Source organism: Theropithecus gelada, chromosome 1 (assembly GCF_003255815.1).
Source record: "Theropithecus gelada isolate Dixy chromosome 1, Tgel_1.0, whole genome shotgun sequence".
In the NCBI taxonomy this organism is placed as follows: domain Eukaryota; kingdom Metazoa; phylum Chordata; class Mammalia; order Primates; family Cercopithecidae; genus Theropithecus; species Theropithecus gelada.
The window spans coordinates 128,232,639-128,251,884 of record NC_037668.1 but is presented as its reverse complement, the minus strand read 5'-3'; the positions used below and the strand labels follow the sequence as shown (position 1 = coordinate 128,251,884).

The following is a 19,246-nucleotide window of genomic DNA, read 5'->3' as shown; positions in this document are numbered from 1 at the left end:
TATAATTGCCAAAACACATCTGATAGTATTTTATATGATGGTATTATATATATAAAATATGTACGTGTGTATATATATACACACATACGTAAAAAATACCATCAGAAGAGTTTTATATATAACATATATATATATATAATATGTATATTTTGAGACAGGATTTTACTCTCTCACTCAGCAGGCTGGAGTGCAGAGGCACAATCACAACTCACTGCAGCCTTGACTTCTTGGACTCACGCGATCCTCCCACCTCAGCCTCCCAAGTAGCTTGGACCACGGGCACATGCTACCACACCTGGCTAATTTTTGGTTTTTTTTGTTGTTGTTACTGTTTTCTGTACAGAGTTTTGTAGTGTTGCTCGGGCTGGTCTCCAATTCCTAAGCTCAAACAATCCACCTGCCTCAGCCTCTCAAAGTGCTGGGATTACAGGCGTGAGCCACCGCATCCAGCCTTACACATATATATATATTTTTTAAGAAACAGGGTCTCACTATGTTGCTCAGATCTCAAACTCCTGGTTCTCAAGCAATCCTCCCATCTCAGCCTCCCAAGTATCTGGGATTAGAAGCACAAGCCACCACATCCAGTAAAGTTTTTTAATTTATGAAAGTAAGACTTCGTAATTACCAAAAAAGTATACATTATAGAAGGATACATACATGTCATACATGTCAGCATGAACAGGTCTACTGCATTCTAACAGTTGCATAATATTCCTTTGTATGGATTATAATAGCAAATATGTATGTATCAGCATGTAACAGGAATTATTCTAAGTGCTTCCTGTATGTTAACTGATATACAACACTATGAGGTAGATGTCTATTTTATAGATGAAGAAACTAAAGCATAAAGAGGTTACATAACTTGCCCAAGCTCACACTACTGGTGCTCACACTACTTATCTTTGTGCTCTTATAGGATAGATCCTTATCCAGACTTGGAATTCTTACATTAAAGCCTATACATATTTAAAATTTTAGCAAATATACCAAATATTCCCAAATTGAAATCCAACATGGTTATATCAATCTATACTCCTAGGAACAATAGGTAATAGAGTTCCTGCTTCTCTATTCTCTAGCTAAAATTGGATCTTATCATGTTAATCTTTGACAATTTGATGTTTGAAAAATGCTATTACATTGTTTTAATTTGTTCTTATAATTTTGAATTGTGATAAGCAATTATTTAAGTATCTTTTCAAAAACGCTAAGCCTGTTACCATTTTTTTTCTATGAGCATTAGAACTTATGAGGTCACCAAATAATAAGAAATCCATGAAGCACATTAGAACCATGAATTCTGATATGTCTTCCATTTTTATCTTACAATTCAAGAAAAGTTTAGGCAAATCACACAAACCTTGATTATTTCTTTTTCTCTGATATTGTATTTTATATAAATAGTTGACATTTATTAGTGCTCACTATACGTAAGACACTTTACTCTTGGCTCACTGCAACCTCTGCCTCCCAGGTTCAAGCGATTGTCCTGCCTCAGCCTCCAGAGTAGCTGGGATTACAGGTGCCCACCACCATGCCTGGCTAATTTTTGTATTTTTAGTAGAAATGGGGTCTCATCATGTTGGCCAGGCTGGTCTTGAACTCCTGACCTCAAGTGATCCGCCAGCCTCAGCCTTCCAAAGTGCTGGGATTACAGGTGTGAGCCACCACACCTGGCCTAGACACTTTATTCTAAACACTTCACATGTAGTAATTTCATTTAATCCTCATAGTAATATATGAGATAGGTAGTAAAATTTAGAACATTTTGCAGATGAGGAAAGTGAAGCAGAGAAAGAAGTAACTTCCCTAAGGTCACATAGGTGGTAAGTGATGAAACCAGGATTTGAGTGGTCTGATTTCAAAACTAAGTATTCTTAACCCCTCTGCTATAGACACATTATTTCTGAAAGATTGAATTAAACTGCTTAACGCTTTTCATGCCTGTGAGCTTACTTTCTCTAGACAAACGAAAGAAGCTAATAAAATTTTGCTTTAAAAATATTTACCTTGAATGTTCTTATGAAAAAAAAAAAGACACATTTCTACAAATTTTGCAGAGAAACTTAAAGAAATCCTATGTGATTAAAATGAAGGTGCAATCTGTTATTACATTACTTGAAAACAGGTGGAAGGATGAACTGTAATAAAATTTGGAAGATTTGACATAAAATATAGGCCATTAGGAGTACAGACAATTTAGGGCCTAGAGGGGCCTGTATGACTGCTGATCAAGATAGACATGGTGCAACAGAGCCACACTACCTGGATTCAAATACTGAGTGCATTACTTACCAGTAATGTGAGCTTGGGCAAGTTACTTAACCTCTCTGCACTTTAGTTTCCTAATGTATAAAATGGTATATGGACAGAGAAAAAAAAAATAGTGGTTTCAAAGGTAAACCTCAAAGTCACAAGGACAAAAGCTTAAAATAGAATGTGTTGATTTTCAGATGAGCTGCTTTTCACATGGGCAGTTCTATATGACATCACCCAAAATGAATGTATGCCAGGAATACTAAATACTGGAATCTTCGTAGGGAGATTTAAATATTACAATACTAAAAGAAGTTTAAATATTTGTTCAAAGGCTTCAATATAAGAGATTTTTTTCTTTTAAACTATTTACCTTCAGTTAGAAAAATGCTGCAGTATTTAAGAGCTAAAACATAACATTTTAAAATAAAACAGCACATAAGATTTTAAAACAGAGGCCAGGCACGGTGGCTCATGCCTATAGTCCCAGTGCGCTTTGGGACTATAGCACTTTTGGGTGGATCACCTGAGGTCAGGAGTTCAAGACCAGCCTGGCCAACATGGTAAAACTCCGTCTCTACTAAAAATACAAAAATTAGCTAGGCGTGGTGGTGGACACCTGTAGTCCCAGCTACTCTGGAGGCGGAGGCAAGAAAATCACTTGAACCCGAGCAGTGAGCTCCGATCGTGCCATTGCACTCCAGCCTGGGCAAAAAGAAGGACATCCCATCTCAAAAAAAAAAAAAGATCTTAAAACTGAGACAAAAAAAATCATCATTTCAAACTTCCTTAATTATCTTAATCATCCTTTCCAGGAATAAAATATGTAAGTTATTTGCAAAACCTTCTGGGAAAGAAGTGGCAACCAAGGATAAAGTTACTAAGGCTCTAAATAGTGAAGACAGATATGGGCTACGTATACCTTTATGTCACAGATCTAAGTTTTTCATATTCTTAAATAAAAGGTGTTCATTTAAACTAAAATGTTTTAAAAGACAAGAACATTGCCAGATATTTGGATCAATAGCAGATTTTATGCAAGGCTCATTTACTTAAAGATATATAGACATCTTTAAATATAACAATATAATCACTTTTAAAAATAATATGAGAAAACATTTAAAACTTACCAAGCTGAATATTCCTTATCCAAACTGATTGTTTTGTTTCTTTTAAGATTTTCTCAAAGTAAACCCCAGCAAAGCCACTTGAAAAACATGCTGTGAGAACTGCCATGAGTCCTACAAACTGAGAACCAGCTGACAGTTCCTTAGAGTCAAGCTGAGAATCTGAGGGCCACTAAATAAGAAGAAAAGTAAAATTGCAGTTTAATTCCTATAACATTTTACATAAACATATTGAGAGCCCACTCTTAGACCATAACTTAAAAATGCAACCAATATCATTTTTGGGATTGCAAAGGAGAGCTTTAAACATAAAACCTTACAATCATTTGATTTTTTTCCTCACAGTGATAATATATTACTATTACAACTTATAATTTCAAAAAGTACCTTAGAAATAATAAATATTTTACATTTCATCTCTTACAGAGACCAATGTTACCTTGAGATAATTCCTTAAAGTTTAATTTATTAAAAAGCACCATCTCAAATATAGGTAGAAGAAAGGAGGAGAATCTCACATCCCCATCTGCTGTATCAGCAAAAGTAGAGATCAGCTGGAAAGTGGTGTGCTAAATCAAGCATAATAAAGGGAAGCTGTTGGGAGGTGAACCCCAAACACTGTCAGGAAAAGATAGTCCATCAGACAGTGAAGGAAAACTCTGAGTACAAGACACTGGAAAACGAAATGTGTTGGAAGGGACTCCAGGATCATTGCACCAGGGATGGTATCCCCGGGCTTAGATGTTACCCTTAATCTAATCAATTGATATCCTATAACTACTGTTAAATTTTCTTTTGCATCTATTTCTTCCCTCCTCAGTTTGATCTTCTATTAGTTGGACTTCTTTTTTTGAGACATGGTCTCACTCTGTCACCCCAACTGGAGTGCAGTGCATGATAACAGCTCACTCCAGCCTCAACCTCCCTGGGCTCAGGTGATCCACCTTACCTTCCCCAGTAGCTGGGACTACAGCTGCACACAACCACACTCAGTTAATTTCTGTATTTTTTGTAGAGACAGGGTTTTGCCATGTTGCCCAGGATGGTCTCAAACTCCTGGGCTCAAGCAATCTGCCTGCCTTGGCCTCCCAAAGTGCTAGGATTGTGGGTGTGTGTGAGCCACTACATCCAACCTAGCTGGACTTCTTAAAGCCATTTTTCCTTCTGAAACTGTACTTTTCATAGCTACCAAAGACTTTTCAATCAATATGGTAACTAATTTTTAATAATAAAATTGTTCATTCTCTATTCAGCTTGCCTTCACCACAGAATTAACACTACTGACTACTCATTCCTTACCTCTTGAAATGACCTGCTCTTTTCCGTGTTCTCTTCTCCAATCTTTATATTTATTCTAGTCAACAGACCCTTTCGATGATGGAAATGTTCTGTATCTTCACCCTCAATAGGGTTATCACTATCTTTAAGTGGCTACTGAGAACTTGAAATGTGGGTAGTGTGACCAAGGAACTGAAATTTTTATTTAATTTTAACTAATTAAATTTAAATAGCTACATATAGCTTGTGGCTACCCTATTGGACAGTGTAGTGCTACAGCATATTTATAGGAATCCCCTCTACCCTGGAGAGCTGATTCACAGAAGCACTGGCATCTCTTCTGAGCTCAAGTCCAAAATTTTCAGTTGCTGCTATCCAGAAACTTATCTTCTCAAAGCCAATGTGACTAAAATGTACCCATCCCTCTTCAAAGCAAACATACCTTTTGATACCTTTGTATCTATTAAAAATGCCACTATTCAAACTTAAGCTTCTTGATCTCCTTGCTCTCCATTCTCTATGATATTTATTAGTCTAACACTCATACTGATTCTTCCCTTGGAACAACTCTTACATCACTGCTGTGGGACATTTCAATCCCATTAACCTGACAGTTTAGGTCATTGTCATGCTTTCTAATTCCTCTCCATTCCTTCAGTCTTTCTTCCCACCAATCTGCCCTGCATGCCTATAGGAGTTCTCTGATATGCCTCTCTCCCTTCCAACTCTCCAGTGAGGCCTTACAGCCAAAAGCAGTCAAGCCTAAGCTCCTGGCTCAATACTGAAGACCACATATAATCTAGGACCAATCTGTATTTTGTAATTTCATCTCTCACCATATCTTTGTCAATTATTTGTTCCAATCAAAGAAGACTATTATCACTCCTTAACTTATCTTGTGCTTATCCACAGATCAACATCTGTATTTTTTTTTAACATACCTTTTATGTAATACTTTTTCTGCTGTTTCCGACCTACTAAAACACAAATAGTGAAAAGATTTGGTTCTGGCTCTGCCACTACTAGATTGGGATCATAAGCAATTTCATTAACCTCTCTGAGCCTCAATAACTCCTTTGTAAGTTGGGAAGAATAACATATCTACCTTAAACAGTTGGGTATAACATGAGATTATAAAGGATAACCACCAAGTGGGGCACCTGGCACATAAGTACTCAGTATGCAAATTTCATTATAATTATTACCTTTCAACACCTAATTTAACTCCAATATCATCCTTGAAGATTTCCCAGGAGTCATCTGTACTTACAGGCTATAAAATCAGTTGACAACTAATCATGTAAAAACAAATATCATTTGTTTTTCCTGATCTTAAACTGTGTTTTGAGTCTTGCTAATCAGGCACTATGAATGGAAGGAGCAGTGAAACACAGCTGCTGCCTTCTAGGAATTTAAGTTGTAGGGGTAAACAGACATACAAATGAGCATTTACCTATAATATAAGTACTTTGGAAAAGATATGTACAAAGTACTATGGTGGTAGAGAAGAAGGCATAAATGTTATGCCTGTGATGTTATGCCTCAGCTGAGTCTTAAAGGTAGGAGTTAGCCAGGCAAAGAAAGGGGAGAAGGCATTGTAGGCACAAGAGAAAGAATGGATAAATGCTCAGCTGTGCAAAATAGCCCCTACAAGCAGCTCAGTTGTAGCAATTCAGAGTGTGAAGTATGCAGCAGCAGAAATGAGTCTGGAACTGTAGGTACATTTCAAAAGGTTCAATGTGTCACACTAATCACTCTGAGCCTTATCCTATAGGTCTGTGTTCCTGAAGCTTCAGTTATTTGCCTATCATTTTCATGGTTTTGTCAAACTCATGTTCCACCTGAACTATTAATAACTTTCTAATTTAAAATACCTTACTGTTTGAAACAATGCCTACTTTAGCTTACCCTAAGCAATATTTATGAAAATATGAATTTGATATGCCACTTATACTTTTGTAATACTCATTTAAAATAAATATTAAAAATATTAGCCTGGGCACATTGGCTCATGCCTGTAATCCCAGCACTTTAGGAGGCCGAGGCGGGTGGATCACGAGGTCAGGAGTTCAAGACCAGCCTGGCCAACATAGTGAAAGCCCATCTCTACTAAAAAACACAAAAAATTAGCCAGGCGTGGTGGCAGGCACCTGTAATCCCAGCTACTTGGAAGGCCGAGGCAGGAGAATCGCTTGAACCCGGGAGGTGGAGGTTGCATTGAGCTGAGATTGTACCACTGCCTTCCAACCTAGGACAAAGCGAGACTCCATCTCAAAAAAAAAAATTAAAAATTTATTCACGATATGAACACCACACTTCAGGGAAAGTGATGACATGAACTGAGGAATTATCAGGATATAAGTATTAATAAAACCTTCCATCAGAACAAGTATCACTGAGGACTAAAAATAATCATCATCATAATAAATAATAAGATCAAGTGCGGTGGCTCACATCTAACACTTTGGAAGGCCGAGGCAGAATGATCACTTCAGCCCAGAAGTTTGAGACTAGCCTGGGAAACATAGTGAGACCCCGTCTCTATATAAATTTTTTTTTTTTTTTTGAGACGGAGTCTGTGTCACCCAGGCTGGAGTGCAGTGGCCGGATCTCAGCTCACTGCAAGCTCCGCCTCCCGGGTTCACGCCATTCTCCTGCCTCAGCCTCCCGAGTAGCTGGGACTACAGGCGCCCGCCACCTCGCCCGGCTAGTTTTTTGTATTTTTTAGTAGAGACGGGGTTTCACCGTGTTAGCCAGGATGGTCTCCATCTCCTGACCTCGTGATCCACCCGCCTCATAAATTTTTTTAAAAGTAAAAAAAAATTAAAATTAACACCCCCCCAGAATAGATGAAATCTCCAAAAACAAAAGTATACCTTAGAAGAAATAACAAATCTGCAAGCAACCCCAGTATTTAAAGGGAGTCTCACAGAAGAGATCCCTATGAAGAAAACCAACAAGGAATCATTAGAAAGATAAAAGAACCAGGAAAAAATGGTATCGTGAAGCTGATAGAAAATAAAAAGGGAGTGGCTAATAATCTCAAATGCTACAGATATCCAGCAAAAATCAACTGCATTTCTTTAAAATGCAGTGTCTTATTTGCCTAATTAGAATGTTCATTTCTGTAGGTAATATAATTTTATTTTGATTAATTCCTCTGTATTACTTACACTCCCCATGTAGTATGTCACACAAAGGAAGCCCTCAAAACATATGTTAGTTGTGGTGAATAACATTTGCTGGTTTCAACAAGCAATAGAACCATATTCTCCACACAAAATAAATAAGGGTTTGAAACTACGATAAAGATAAAAAAATATACTTATCTTGAATAGTTACCTGCACAAAAGCAACTCCTGTCATCAAAATTACTAGGGACAGCCACTGGTATACACCCAATTTTTTACTAAGCATAGACACAGAAAATAATGCTGTTGTAAGAATTTTCAACTGATATGTGACCTGAAAAAGAAAACAGTAATATTATTAATGTTTGCTTGTTTGTTTGTTCCTTAAGAGTACTATTAGAAATGTATTTTAAGGACTATGGCAGCATGCCTGGTGGTTGCACCTGGCTGGGAACTGGGATCTAAAGCTTCAGTTAATGCCAGTCTCAGGAATCTGTACTATGTACCAGAGAGCTTTGGACACTTGAGGCAATAATGCAAAATGAATTAAACTTTCTTATTGTAAATTCGGTTGCAACAGGCAAGCAAAGACAAAATTATCTCCACAGCCACTGCCACTCTTGCAGGTACACAAGCATGTAATCTAGGAGCCTGGGTATCAACCTGCCCCACCTGCCACAGACAGCACCTGTGCAGACCATCCAGGGGCCTGAGGACAAGCCTGCCCCACCCACCACTGCTTGCATAGGCCTCCAGGGACTTGAAAATGAGCCTGCTCTGTTTACTGCCCATGCATGCCTCCTGGGGGCTAGCGACTGACCTGAACAACCTGTTGCTACCACTGCTGGCACCCACCCACGCACACAAACTGGGGACCTGAACAATGGATTGCCTAGCCCTATGCTTTTACCACTGGCACTCATGTACACCACTTGGGGACCCAAGATTGGCCTACTGTTGCTCCTGCTACTGCCAATGCCACACATGCCACTCAAGAACTGGAAGACCCACCCACCTGCCCAGCCCACTGCTGCCTCCAGCAGCACTAAAACAAGCTGCTGGGAGGCCCAAGGCCCAGCCACCTGAACCTACCACTGCTAGTATCTGCATACACCTCCTGGGGACCCAAGAACCAGCATACCTGGTCCATCACTGCCACCACTGGAGCCTGCCTGGCATCCCCACCCCCAGCAAAGCCTTGCCACAGTCTCCACTAACAACTTCAGTTGAAGCCACTGAGGAACCAGACAGACCCCACTGACATTGATTATAGCCAAAGAAATCATATAGAGACTACATATTATTGCACACACCCAGGATCAAAGCCAAAGCACCCTACCCAACCAACGTTATGTATGTATCTGTAGGAAAATGTCTTTCCCTATGAAAGCTATCTACAAAACTGGAAGAAGTTACTGTTATACCAGATGCAAAGATATCAATGTAAAGACACAAGAAACATGAGAAAGCAAGGAAATACGACACCTCCAAAGGGACACAATAATTCTCCAGTAACACATCCCAATGAAAAGAAAATATGAAAGGTCTGAAAAGAATTCAACATAATGATATCTAGAAAGTTTAGTGAGATACAAGAGAACATAAGCAGACAATATAAACAAAATAGGAGAACAATTCATCATCTAAATGAGGTATTCAACAAAGAGATATCATAAAAAAGAACTAAACAAAAATCACAGAACTAAAGAATTCAATAAATGAAATAAAAAATCCAATCAAGAGCCTCAGTGTTAGACTAGATGAAACAGAATAAAGAATTTCATAAGCCAGTCACATAAAAAAAAGAGAAAAAAGAATGAAAAAGCCTAACTAGAGTCAACCCAAAAAGATCTTCACCGAAGTACATTATAGTCAAACTATCAAAAGTCAAAAGACAAAGAGAGAATCCTAAAAACAGCAAGAGACAAGCATCAAGTTACATATAAGGGAATCTCCATCAGTCTTAACAGCAGATTTTTTAAGACAAACATTATAGGCCAGGAGAGAATTAAATGATATATTCAAAATGCTGAAAGAAAAAAACACTGCCCGATAAAAATACCATACACAGTGAAACTATTGTTAAAAAAATGAATGCAAGCTGGGCCCAGACTGGTCCTGAACTCCTGAGCTGAAGTGATACACCCACCTCTGCCTCCCAAAGTGCTAGGATTACAGGCGAAAGCCACTGCACCTGACCAAAAGGTGAATTTTTAAAGGCTTTTGTTTTAAATGGAAACCAACAAAGACAAGGAGAATAAGAGAAGAGACAAAACATAAAATTTTGAAAGCTAGAAATCATTTGGATGAGTGGTAAATAAGTTAGAAGACCAAGAAAACTGAATACTAAACTGACAATGAAAAAACTGAAAACCAGTTGGGCATAGTGGCTCACGCCTGTAATCCCAGCACTCGGGGGGCCGAGGTGGGTGGATCACTTGAGGTCAGGAGTTCAAGACCTGCCTGGCCAACATCATGAAACCCGGTCTCTACTAAAAATACAAAAATTAGCAGGGTGTGGTGGTGTGCACCTGTAATCTCAGTTACTCAGGAGGCTGAGGCAGGAGAATTGCTTGAACCTGGGAGGCAGAGGTTGTAGTGAGCCGAGATCATACCACTGCACTCCAGCCTGGGCAACCGAACATCAAAAAAAAAAAAAAAAAAAAAAAAGGATGCAAAGCCAGGCATGGTAGAGTGTGACTGAGGTCTAGCTACCTGGAAGGATGAGGCAGGAGGACAAGTTGAGCCCAGGAGTTTGATACTGCAGTGCACCATAATTGTGCCTGTGAACAGCCACTGCATTCCAGTCTGGGAAGCATAGCAAGACATCTCTCTTTTAGAAAATAAAAAATAAATATAAATAAATTTTTTAAAATTAACAAACAGGTAAATAAATTTTTAAAAATAAAATGAAAGATAAAGTCTTTCCTAGATAAGGAAAAACTGAGGAAATTAATCACCACTAAACCAGCCATATAAGAAATGCTGGCCAGGTGCTGTGGCTCATGCCTGTAATCCCAGCACTTTGAGAGGCCAAGGCGGGAGGATCACGAGGTCAGGAGATCGAGACCATCCTGGCTAACACGGTGAAACCCCGTCTCTACTAAAAATACAAATAATTAGCCGGGTGTGGTGGCGGGCGCCTGTAGTCCCAGCTACTCCCGAGGCTGAGGCAGAAGAATGTCGTGAACCTGGAGGAGGAGCTTGCAGTGAGCCAAGATCGTGCCACTGCACTCCAGCCTGGGCGACAGAGCGAGACTCTGTCTCAAAAAAAAGAAAAAAGAAAAAAGAAAAGAAAAGAAAAAAGAAAAAGAAATGCCTAGACCAGGTGCCTGTAATCCCAACACTTCGGGAGGCCGAGGCAGGCAGATCTCTTAAGCTCAGAAGTTTGAGACCAGACTGGGAAACATAACGAAACCTCATCTCTAAAAAAATACGAAGGTTAGCCGGGCATGGTGGTGTGTACCGGTAATCCCAGCTACTTGGGAGGCTGAGGGAAGATGGCTTTAGCCTGGGAAGCAGAAGTTGCAGTGAGCCGAGACTGTGCCCCTGCACTCTAGCTTGGGTGATAGAGCCAGATCTTGTCTCAAAAACAAACAAAGAAAGTGCTTACAGGAGTCCTGCACTTCAAAGTCAGTATCTACCATGACAAAAACACATGAAAGTATAAAACTCACTGGAAAACCAGATACACAAATGACAAAGAGAAAGGAGTCAAACATTAACACTACAGAAAACCAACCAGAAAACAACTGACAAAATGACAGGAATAATTTCCATGTATCAATAATAACTGTGAATGTAAATAAATTTCCCACATAAAAGATATGGACTGGCAAAATGGACTTAAAAAACCGTAAGTTAACTACACACTACCTACAAGAAATGTAGTTCACCTGTAAAGACAAACATAAACTGAAAATAAAGGGGTAGAGAGATATTCCCTGCAAACAGAAACAAAAAATGAGCAGAAATAGCTATACCTATGTAAAATAGACTTTAGGTCAAAAACGGTAGAAACAGACAAAGAGGTAATTATATAATGATAAAGGGATCAATTCAACAAGACTGTAGAGCAATTCTAAATATATATACACCCAACACTGCAGCACCTAGATATATTAAGCAAATATTGGTAGCTCTAAAGAGAGAGATAGGCTCCAATACAGTAACAACTGGGGACTTCACAACCCCACTCTCAGTATTGCACAGACATCATCTAGAAAGAAAATCAACAACAAAAATATTAGAGCATTTAAACTATACTTTATACCTAATGGAACTCCCAGATATTCACAAAACACTTCATCTAACAGTTGCAGAATGCACATGCTTCTCATCAGCACATGCAGCATTCTCCAGAATAGAATATATATTAGGCCACAAGTCTCAACAAATTTTTTAAAGTTGAAGTCATATCAAGTATCTTTTCAGATCAAAACAGAAAATTTTCTTTTTTTCCTTTTCTTTTTTTTTTTTCAGATGGAGTTTCAATCTTGTTGCCCACGCCGTTGAGTGCAACGGCATGATCTCAGCTCATGGCAAGCTCCACCTCCTGGGTTCAAGCAATTTTCCTACCTCAGCCTCCTGAGTAGCTGGGATTATAGGTACCCGCCACCACGCCTGGCTAATTTTTGTATTTTTAGTAGAGACAGCGTTTTACCATGTTGGCCAGGCTGGTCTCAAACTCCTGACCTCAGGTGATCCACCCGCCTTGGCCTCCTGATGTGCTGGGATTACAGGCATGAGCCACTGTGCCCAGTCTAGAAAAATTTCTTAAAAACAAATTGGAACACAACATACCAAAACCTATGAGATACAGTAAAAGCAGTGACAAAAGGGAAGTTTACAGCAATAAATGCCTATGTCAACAAATTAGAAAGATTCACATAAACAACCTAATGTACCTCGAGAAGCTAGAAAAGCAAGAACAAACCAAACCCAAAACTAAAAGAAGGAAAGAAAGAATAAAGATGGGCAGGCCAGGCACGGTGGCTCACAGCTATAATCCCAGCACCTTGGGAGGCTAGGCGGATCACTTGAGGCCAGAAGTTCAAGACCAACCTGGGCAACATAATAAGACCCTGTCTCTACCAAAAAAAAAAAAAAAATTAACCAGGCATGGTAGCACACACCTATATTCTCTTTTTTTTTTTTTTTTTGAGACGGAGTCTCGCTCTGTCGCCCAGGCTGGAGTGCAGTGGCCGGATCTCAGCTCACTGCCAGCTCCACCTCCCGGGTTCACGCCATTCTCCTGCCTCAGCCTCCCGAGTAGCTGGGACTACAGGCGCCCGCCACCTCGCCCGGCTAGTTTTTTTTGTATTTTTTAGTAGAGACGGGGTTTCACCGTGTTAGCCAGGATGGTCTCGATCTCCTGACCTCGTGATCCGCCCGTCTCGGCCTCCCAAAGTGCTGGGATTACAGGCTTGAGCCACCGCGCCCGGCCACACCTATATTCTCAGCTATTCAGGAGGCTGAGGCGGGAGGATTTCTTGAGCCCAGGAGGTTGAGGCTGCAGTAAGCTAAGACTGCGCCATGGCACTCCAGTGTGGGCAACAAAGTGAGACTGTCTCAAACAAACAACAACAACAAAAGATCAGGCAGAACTAAATGAAATAGAGACTAAAAAATACGAAGGATGAAATAAAAGAAAAATTGGTTTCGTGAAAAAATAAGTAAAATCAATAAACTACAAACTAACCAAGAAAAAAAGAGGGAAGACCTAAATAAAATTATAAACAAAAAAGGAGACAGTACAGACGATACCACAGAAATACAAATGATCATTAGAGACTATTATGAACAACTACATACTAGCAAACTGAAAAACCTACAAGACATGGATCGATTCCGAGACTGATACAACCTACCAAGATTGAACAAAGAAAAAATTAAAAACCTAAACAGACCAATAACAAGTAACAAGATTCAATCAGCACTTAAAAAGCCTCCCAGAAAAGGAAAGTCCAGGACCGGACAACTCCACTTCTGAATTCTACTGACCTTATAAAGAAGAACTAACACCAATTCTCCTCAAAGTATTCCAAAAAAATCAAATGAAGGGAATTCTTCCTAACTCATCCTGTGAGGCCAGCATTACCCTGATACCACAACCAGACAAGCACGCAACAAAAAAGAAAACTACAGTTAAATATTACTGAATAGAACAATACAGAACCCAAAAATCCTGAACTAAATATTAATACTAGCAAATCGATTCCAAGAGCACATAAAAAAGATTGTTTACCACAATCAAGTAGGATTTATCCCAAGGATGCAAAGATGGTTTAACATATATGCAAAATCAATAAATGTAATACATCATATCAACAGAATAAAGAATAAAAACCTTATGATCATCTCACTAGATGCAGAAAAAGCATTTGATAAAATTTAAAATATTCCTAGGAACATATCTCAACATAATAAAGGCCATATATGACAAACACACAACTAATATCATACTGAATGGGGAAAAGCTGGAAGGCTTTCCTTTAAAAACTGGAACAAAATAGGGCAAAAGAGAGAAATAAAAGGCATCCAAACTGGAAAAGAGGAAGTCAAATTGTCCCTCTTTGCAAATGACATGATCTTATATACAGAGGACCCTAAAGATTCCATTAAAAAACTCTTAAAGAGCTGATAAACAAATTCAGTTGCTGCAGGATACAAAATCAACATACGAAAATCAGTAGCATTTCTATAAACCAATAACAAGCTAACTGAAAAAGAAATAAAGAAAGCAATCTTATTTCCAATAGCTACAAAAAAAAAAAAAAAATTCTAGGAATAAATTTAACCAAAGAAGTAAAAGATCTCTACAAGAAAAACTACAAAACACAGATGAAAGAAATGGAAGAGGACACAAATGGGAAGATATCCCATGCTTGTGGATTAAAAGAATATTGTTAAAATCACTGTATTACCAAAAACGATCTATGGATTCAGGACAATCCCCATAAAAATACCAATGACACTCTTCAAAGAAACAGAAAAAAACAATCCTAAAATTCACATGGAACCACAAAGACCCTGAATAATAGCCAAAGCAACCCTGAGCAAAAAGAACAAAGCTAGAGGCATCACACTATGACTTCAAAATATACTACAAGGCTATAGTATACAAGACTATGGAATTTGTTTAATAACAGGTACAAAGACCAATGGAACAAAATAGAGAATCCCGAAATACATTTACAAGTTTACAGCCAACTGATTTTTGATGAAGGTGCCAGGAGCATACAATAGAAAAAGGACATCCTCTTCAATAAATGACGCTGAGAAAATTGGATATGAATATGAAGAAAAAGAACACTAGATCCCATCTCTCACCATATTAAAAAAAAACTTAAAATGAATTAAAGACTTAAACATAAGACTGAAAACTATAAAATGACTACTAGAAGAAACAGAGGAGAAATGTTTCAGGACATTGGTCAAAGCAGATTTTATGGCTGTTATTTCAAAAGCACAGGCAGAGCTTGCTTCAGCAGCACATATACTACAATTGGAATCATACAGAGAAGATTAACATGGCCCCTGCATAAGGATGACAAACAAATTCATGAAGTGTTCCATATTTTAAAAAATATACAATACATAAGAAAAAAAGCACAGGCAATGAAAACAAAAATAGAATAATGGAACTATATTAAACTAAAAAACTTCTGCAAAGCAAAGAAAACAATAAAGAGACAATCTGTAGAATGGGAGAAAATATTTGCACTAATCATCTGACAAGAAACTAATATCCATAATATATAAAGAACTCCAGAGCATAAGAACAAATAATCCCATTAAAAAGTGAGCAAAGGACCTCAATAATCATTTCTCAAAAGAAGACATACAAGTAGCCAACAGGTATATGAAAAAATGCTCAACATCACTAGTCATCAGGGAAATGCAAATCAAGACCACAGCGACATAGCATCCTACCCCTTGTTAGAATAACTATTATCAAAAAGACAAAAAATAACCAGTGCTGGTGAGTATGTGGAGAAAAAGGAGCTCTTGTACACTGCTGCTGAGAATGTAAATTAGTACAGCCTCTATGGAAAACAGCACAAAGCATTCTCAAAAAACTTAAAATAGAACTACCAGACAATCCAGCAATCCCACTACTGGGTATTTATCCAAAGGAAAGGAAATCAATATATCAAAGGGATACCTCTAGTCCTATATTTATTGCAGCATTGTTCACAATAGCTAAGACATGAACTCAACCTAAGTGTCCATCAATGGATAAATGCATAAAGAAATACTATTCAGATATAACAAGAATGAGATCCTGTCATTTGCAACAACAAGGATGCAACTGGAGGTCATTATGTTAAGTGAAACAACCCAGGCACAGAAAGACAGATATCATATTTTCACTCACATGTGGAAGCTAAAAAAAAAAAAAGGAGGCCGGGCGCGGTGGCTCACGCCTGTAATCCCAGCACTTTGGGAGGCCGAGGCGGGCGGATCACGAGGTCAGGAGATCGAGACCATCCTGGCTAACACGGTGAAACCCCGTCTCTACTAAAAATGCAAAAAATTAGCCGGGCGAGGCGGCGGGCGCCTGTAGTCCCAGCTACTCGGGAGGCTGAGGCAGGAGAATGGCATGAACCCGGGAGGCGGAGCTTGCAGTGAGCCGAGGTCGCGCCACTGCACTCCAGCCTGGGCGACTAAGCGAGACTCTGCCTCAAAAAAAAAAAAAAAGGAAAAAAAAAATGGGAGGGTCTCATGGAGGTAGAGAGTAGAATGATAGCTACCAGAGGATGGGAAAGATACAAGGGCAGGGGGAGGAATAAAGAGAGATTGGTTAATGGGTACAAAAATTGAGTTAGATAGAAGGAATAAGTTCTAGTGTTAGCATAGGAAGGCGACTACGGTTAACAATAATTTACTCAAAATTTCAAAATAACTAGAAGAGAAGATCTGAAATGTTCCCAACACAAAGAAATGATGTTTGCGGAGATGAATATCCTAAATACCCTGATTTGATCATTACACGTTGGATGCACGTATCAAAATATCACATGTACCCCATAAATATATACAATTATTATGTATAAGAAAAAAAGTTTTTTTAAAAAAGAAAGAAATGTATTTTAAGTACCTGATAAGTAGCTGCATCTAGATTTGATAGTGCCACATACAGTAAATTATTCTGAAGAGTATAGATCCCTGATGGAATAGCAAGTTTAAGTGTTTCCATAGGTTTATTAAGAATTTCATCATGTAGTACTCGATTCAGTGCTCTTAGACTACATTCTAGAAAATAATATGAGAAAAATCAGTAATTAAGTAACTCTGAATAAGTTACATATCTGCTCTCAAGATCTCAATTTTCTCACCTATAGAAAAAGAAAATTGAGCTACATGTCAAGATTCTTTTAGGACTAAAATATATCTTTATGATGCTGATTTTTTAAATGTTAAATATTATAATGTATTAAGAAACCTCATATTCTTTTATTCTGATATATAATCAAATTTATCTTATATATATCTACATATATATAATATACAAACACATACAAACACTTATTTCTGACAGCCAAAAGCTCAAAGTTTTAATTTGTCAACCAAGCATTCTTAGTTTATTATAGCAATGTTATAAAAACTTGTATTTTGTGCATTTTGTTTATCACCAGCCATTCATGCCAATTAGTGATTGTGAAGATTTTATTCATAAAAAGAAGGTAAATCAGTTAGGGAATGGGTTTGGTTGCAAACAACAGAAAACCCAACTAACACTAGTTCAACCCATAGGGATTTGTCTCACATAGGATGAGTCCAGATCCAAAGCTTTTATAGAGACTCAGGGACCCAGGTGTACTCTCTGTAAGCATACCTCGTTTAATTATGCTTCATTTTATTACACTTTTCAAATATTGCATTTTCTTCCAAATTGAAAGTTTGTGGCAACCCTGCACCAAGCAAGTTGCAAAGGGTGCCACAGTGTCTAGCTGTGAAAGGAGGGGAAAAGTCCCTGGGGTGGACAAAGGACTGTAAGAAAAGTGGGAAGGTGGATCCTGGAAGCAAATGAACCCACTCCTAAAAGTGACTGTCAGTCAGGCTGGGCACAGTGGCTCATGTCTGTAATTAGCCAGCGTCTTGGGAGGTCAAAGTGACAGGATTGCTTGAGGCCAGGAGTTCAAGACCAGCTTGATCAACATAATGAGAACCTGTATCTTAAAATAAAAAAAATAAAAAATAAAAAAAGTTTTTAATTAGCTGGGTGTTGTGGCATGCACCTGTAGTCCCAGCTATCCAGGAGGCTGAGGCAGGAGGATCAATTGAGCCCAGGAATTTGAAGTAGCAGCAAGCTATGATTGCATAACTGCACTTCAGCCTGAGCAAAAGAACAAGATCCCCATCTAAAAAAAAAAAAAAAAAAAAAAAAAGTGACTGTCACTGGCTTGAAAACAAACCAGATGAGCTCTAGCACAGGCTGCCAACCAGTGGTCTGGAAGAAGGCTTGTTCTTCCACTTCTCCCACCCTGACTGCGACATTGAGACTGAAGAAAATTCAACGTGGTGCCACTAACGGGGCTAGGTGCCATCAACCAGGAGAGGAAAAAAAGAGAAAGCAGGCCGGGCGCGGTGGCTCAAGCCTGTAATCCCAGCACTTTGGGAGGCCGAGACGGGCGGATCACAAGGTCAGGAGATCGAGACCATCCTGGCTAACATGGTGAAACCCCGTCTCTACTAAAAATACAAAAAACTAGCCGGGCGAGGTGGCGGGCGCCTGTAGTCCCAGCTACTCGGGAGGCTGAGGCAGGAGAATGGCGTAAACCCGGGAGGCGAAGTTTGCAGTGAGCTGAGATCCGGCCACTGCACTCCAGCCTGGGCAACAGAGCGAGACTCCGTCTCAAAAAAAAAAAAAAAGAAAAAAAAAGAGAAAGCTGGGGCCAGAGGATTTCGGAGTTATGAGGAACCAACTCTTTCTTGGTTCCATGAATCTCTCATACAGCATTATCTTTTAAAGACCTTCCAGTATCTGCGTTGGAAATCCTCTAACCACTGCAGCTCATTCTGGCGATAAACAGGCTGAAATGAATATTCTAGGTTCAGGTGGATTATCAAAGAGAGAGCAGGATTATCTCTTTCTTGTTAATACAAGGCTGCTACAAATTAAGCCTGTGTCTCTTCATATGGCAAATTATTAAAATTATGTCCAAGAGAGGTACACTTACAAAAAAGGCATAGCAGAAAAACAAAATAACTGCATTAGAGTAGAATAACAGGCTTTAAAAATTTCTGTGATATAACCTTGATAAAAAAATTCCTGGATGGTTTATTTTTATAGATAGATAGATAGATAGATAGATAGATAGATAGATAGATAAAAGATTTTAATATATGTCCAATTTTTGGAAACCAAAATATTCCTGGTATGTGATAATATCAGCTAAGCACTATTCTAAGATCCATATATATATACACACACACATAAAT

At 38.7% G+C, this 19,246-nt stretch overlaps 1 protein-coding gene and 1 non-coding gene across 4 annotated transcripts in view; one reads left to right on the top strand and one right to left on the bottom strand.

Annotated features, from left to right (window-relative positions):
• The window catches only part of SLC35A3 (solute carrier family 35 member A3), a 52,868-nt gene that overhangs the window by 9,681 nt on the left and 23,941 nt on the right, over positions 1-19,246 (bottom strand). For all 3 annotated transcript variants that reach the window (XM_025364857.1, XM_025364860.1, XM_025364854.1), the window contains exons 3-5: positions 16,902-17,056; positions 8,010-8,132; positions 3,393-3,561 (exon numbers count right to left, since the gene is read on the bottom strand). In XM_025364857.1, the coding sequence (XP_025220642.1) occupies positions 3,393-3,561; positions 8,010-8,132; positions 16,902-17,056 (447 nt within the window). The remainder of the gene's footprint in view (positions 1-3,392; positions 3,562-8,009; positions 8,133-16,901; positions 17,057-19,246) is intronic.
• LOC112615286 lies at positions 15,280-15,382 on the top strand. The gene has a single exon (XR_003117315.1). It is a non-coding gene; the product is annotated as a U6 spliceosomal RNA (small nuclear RNA).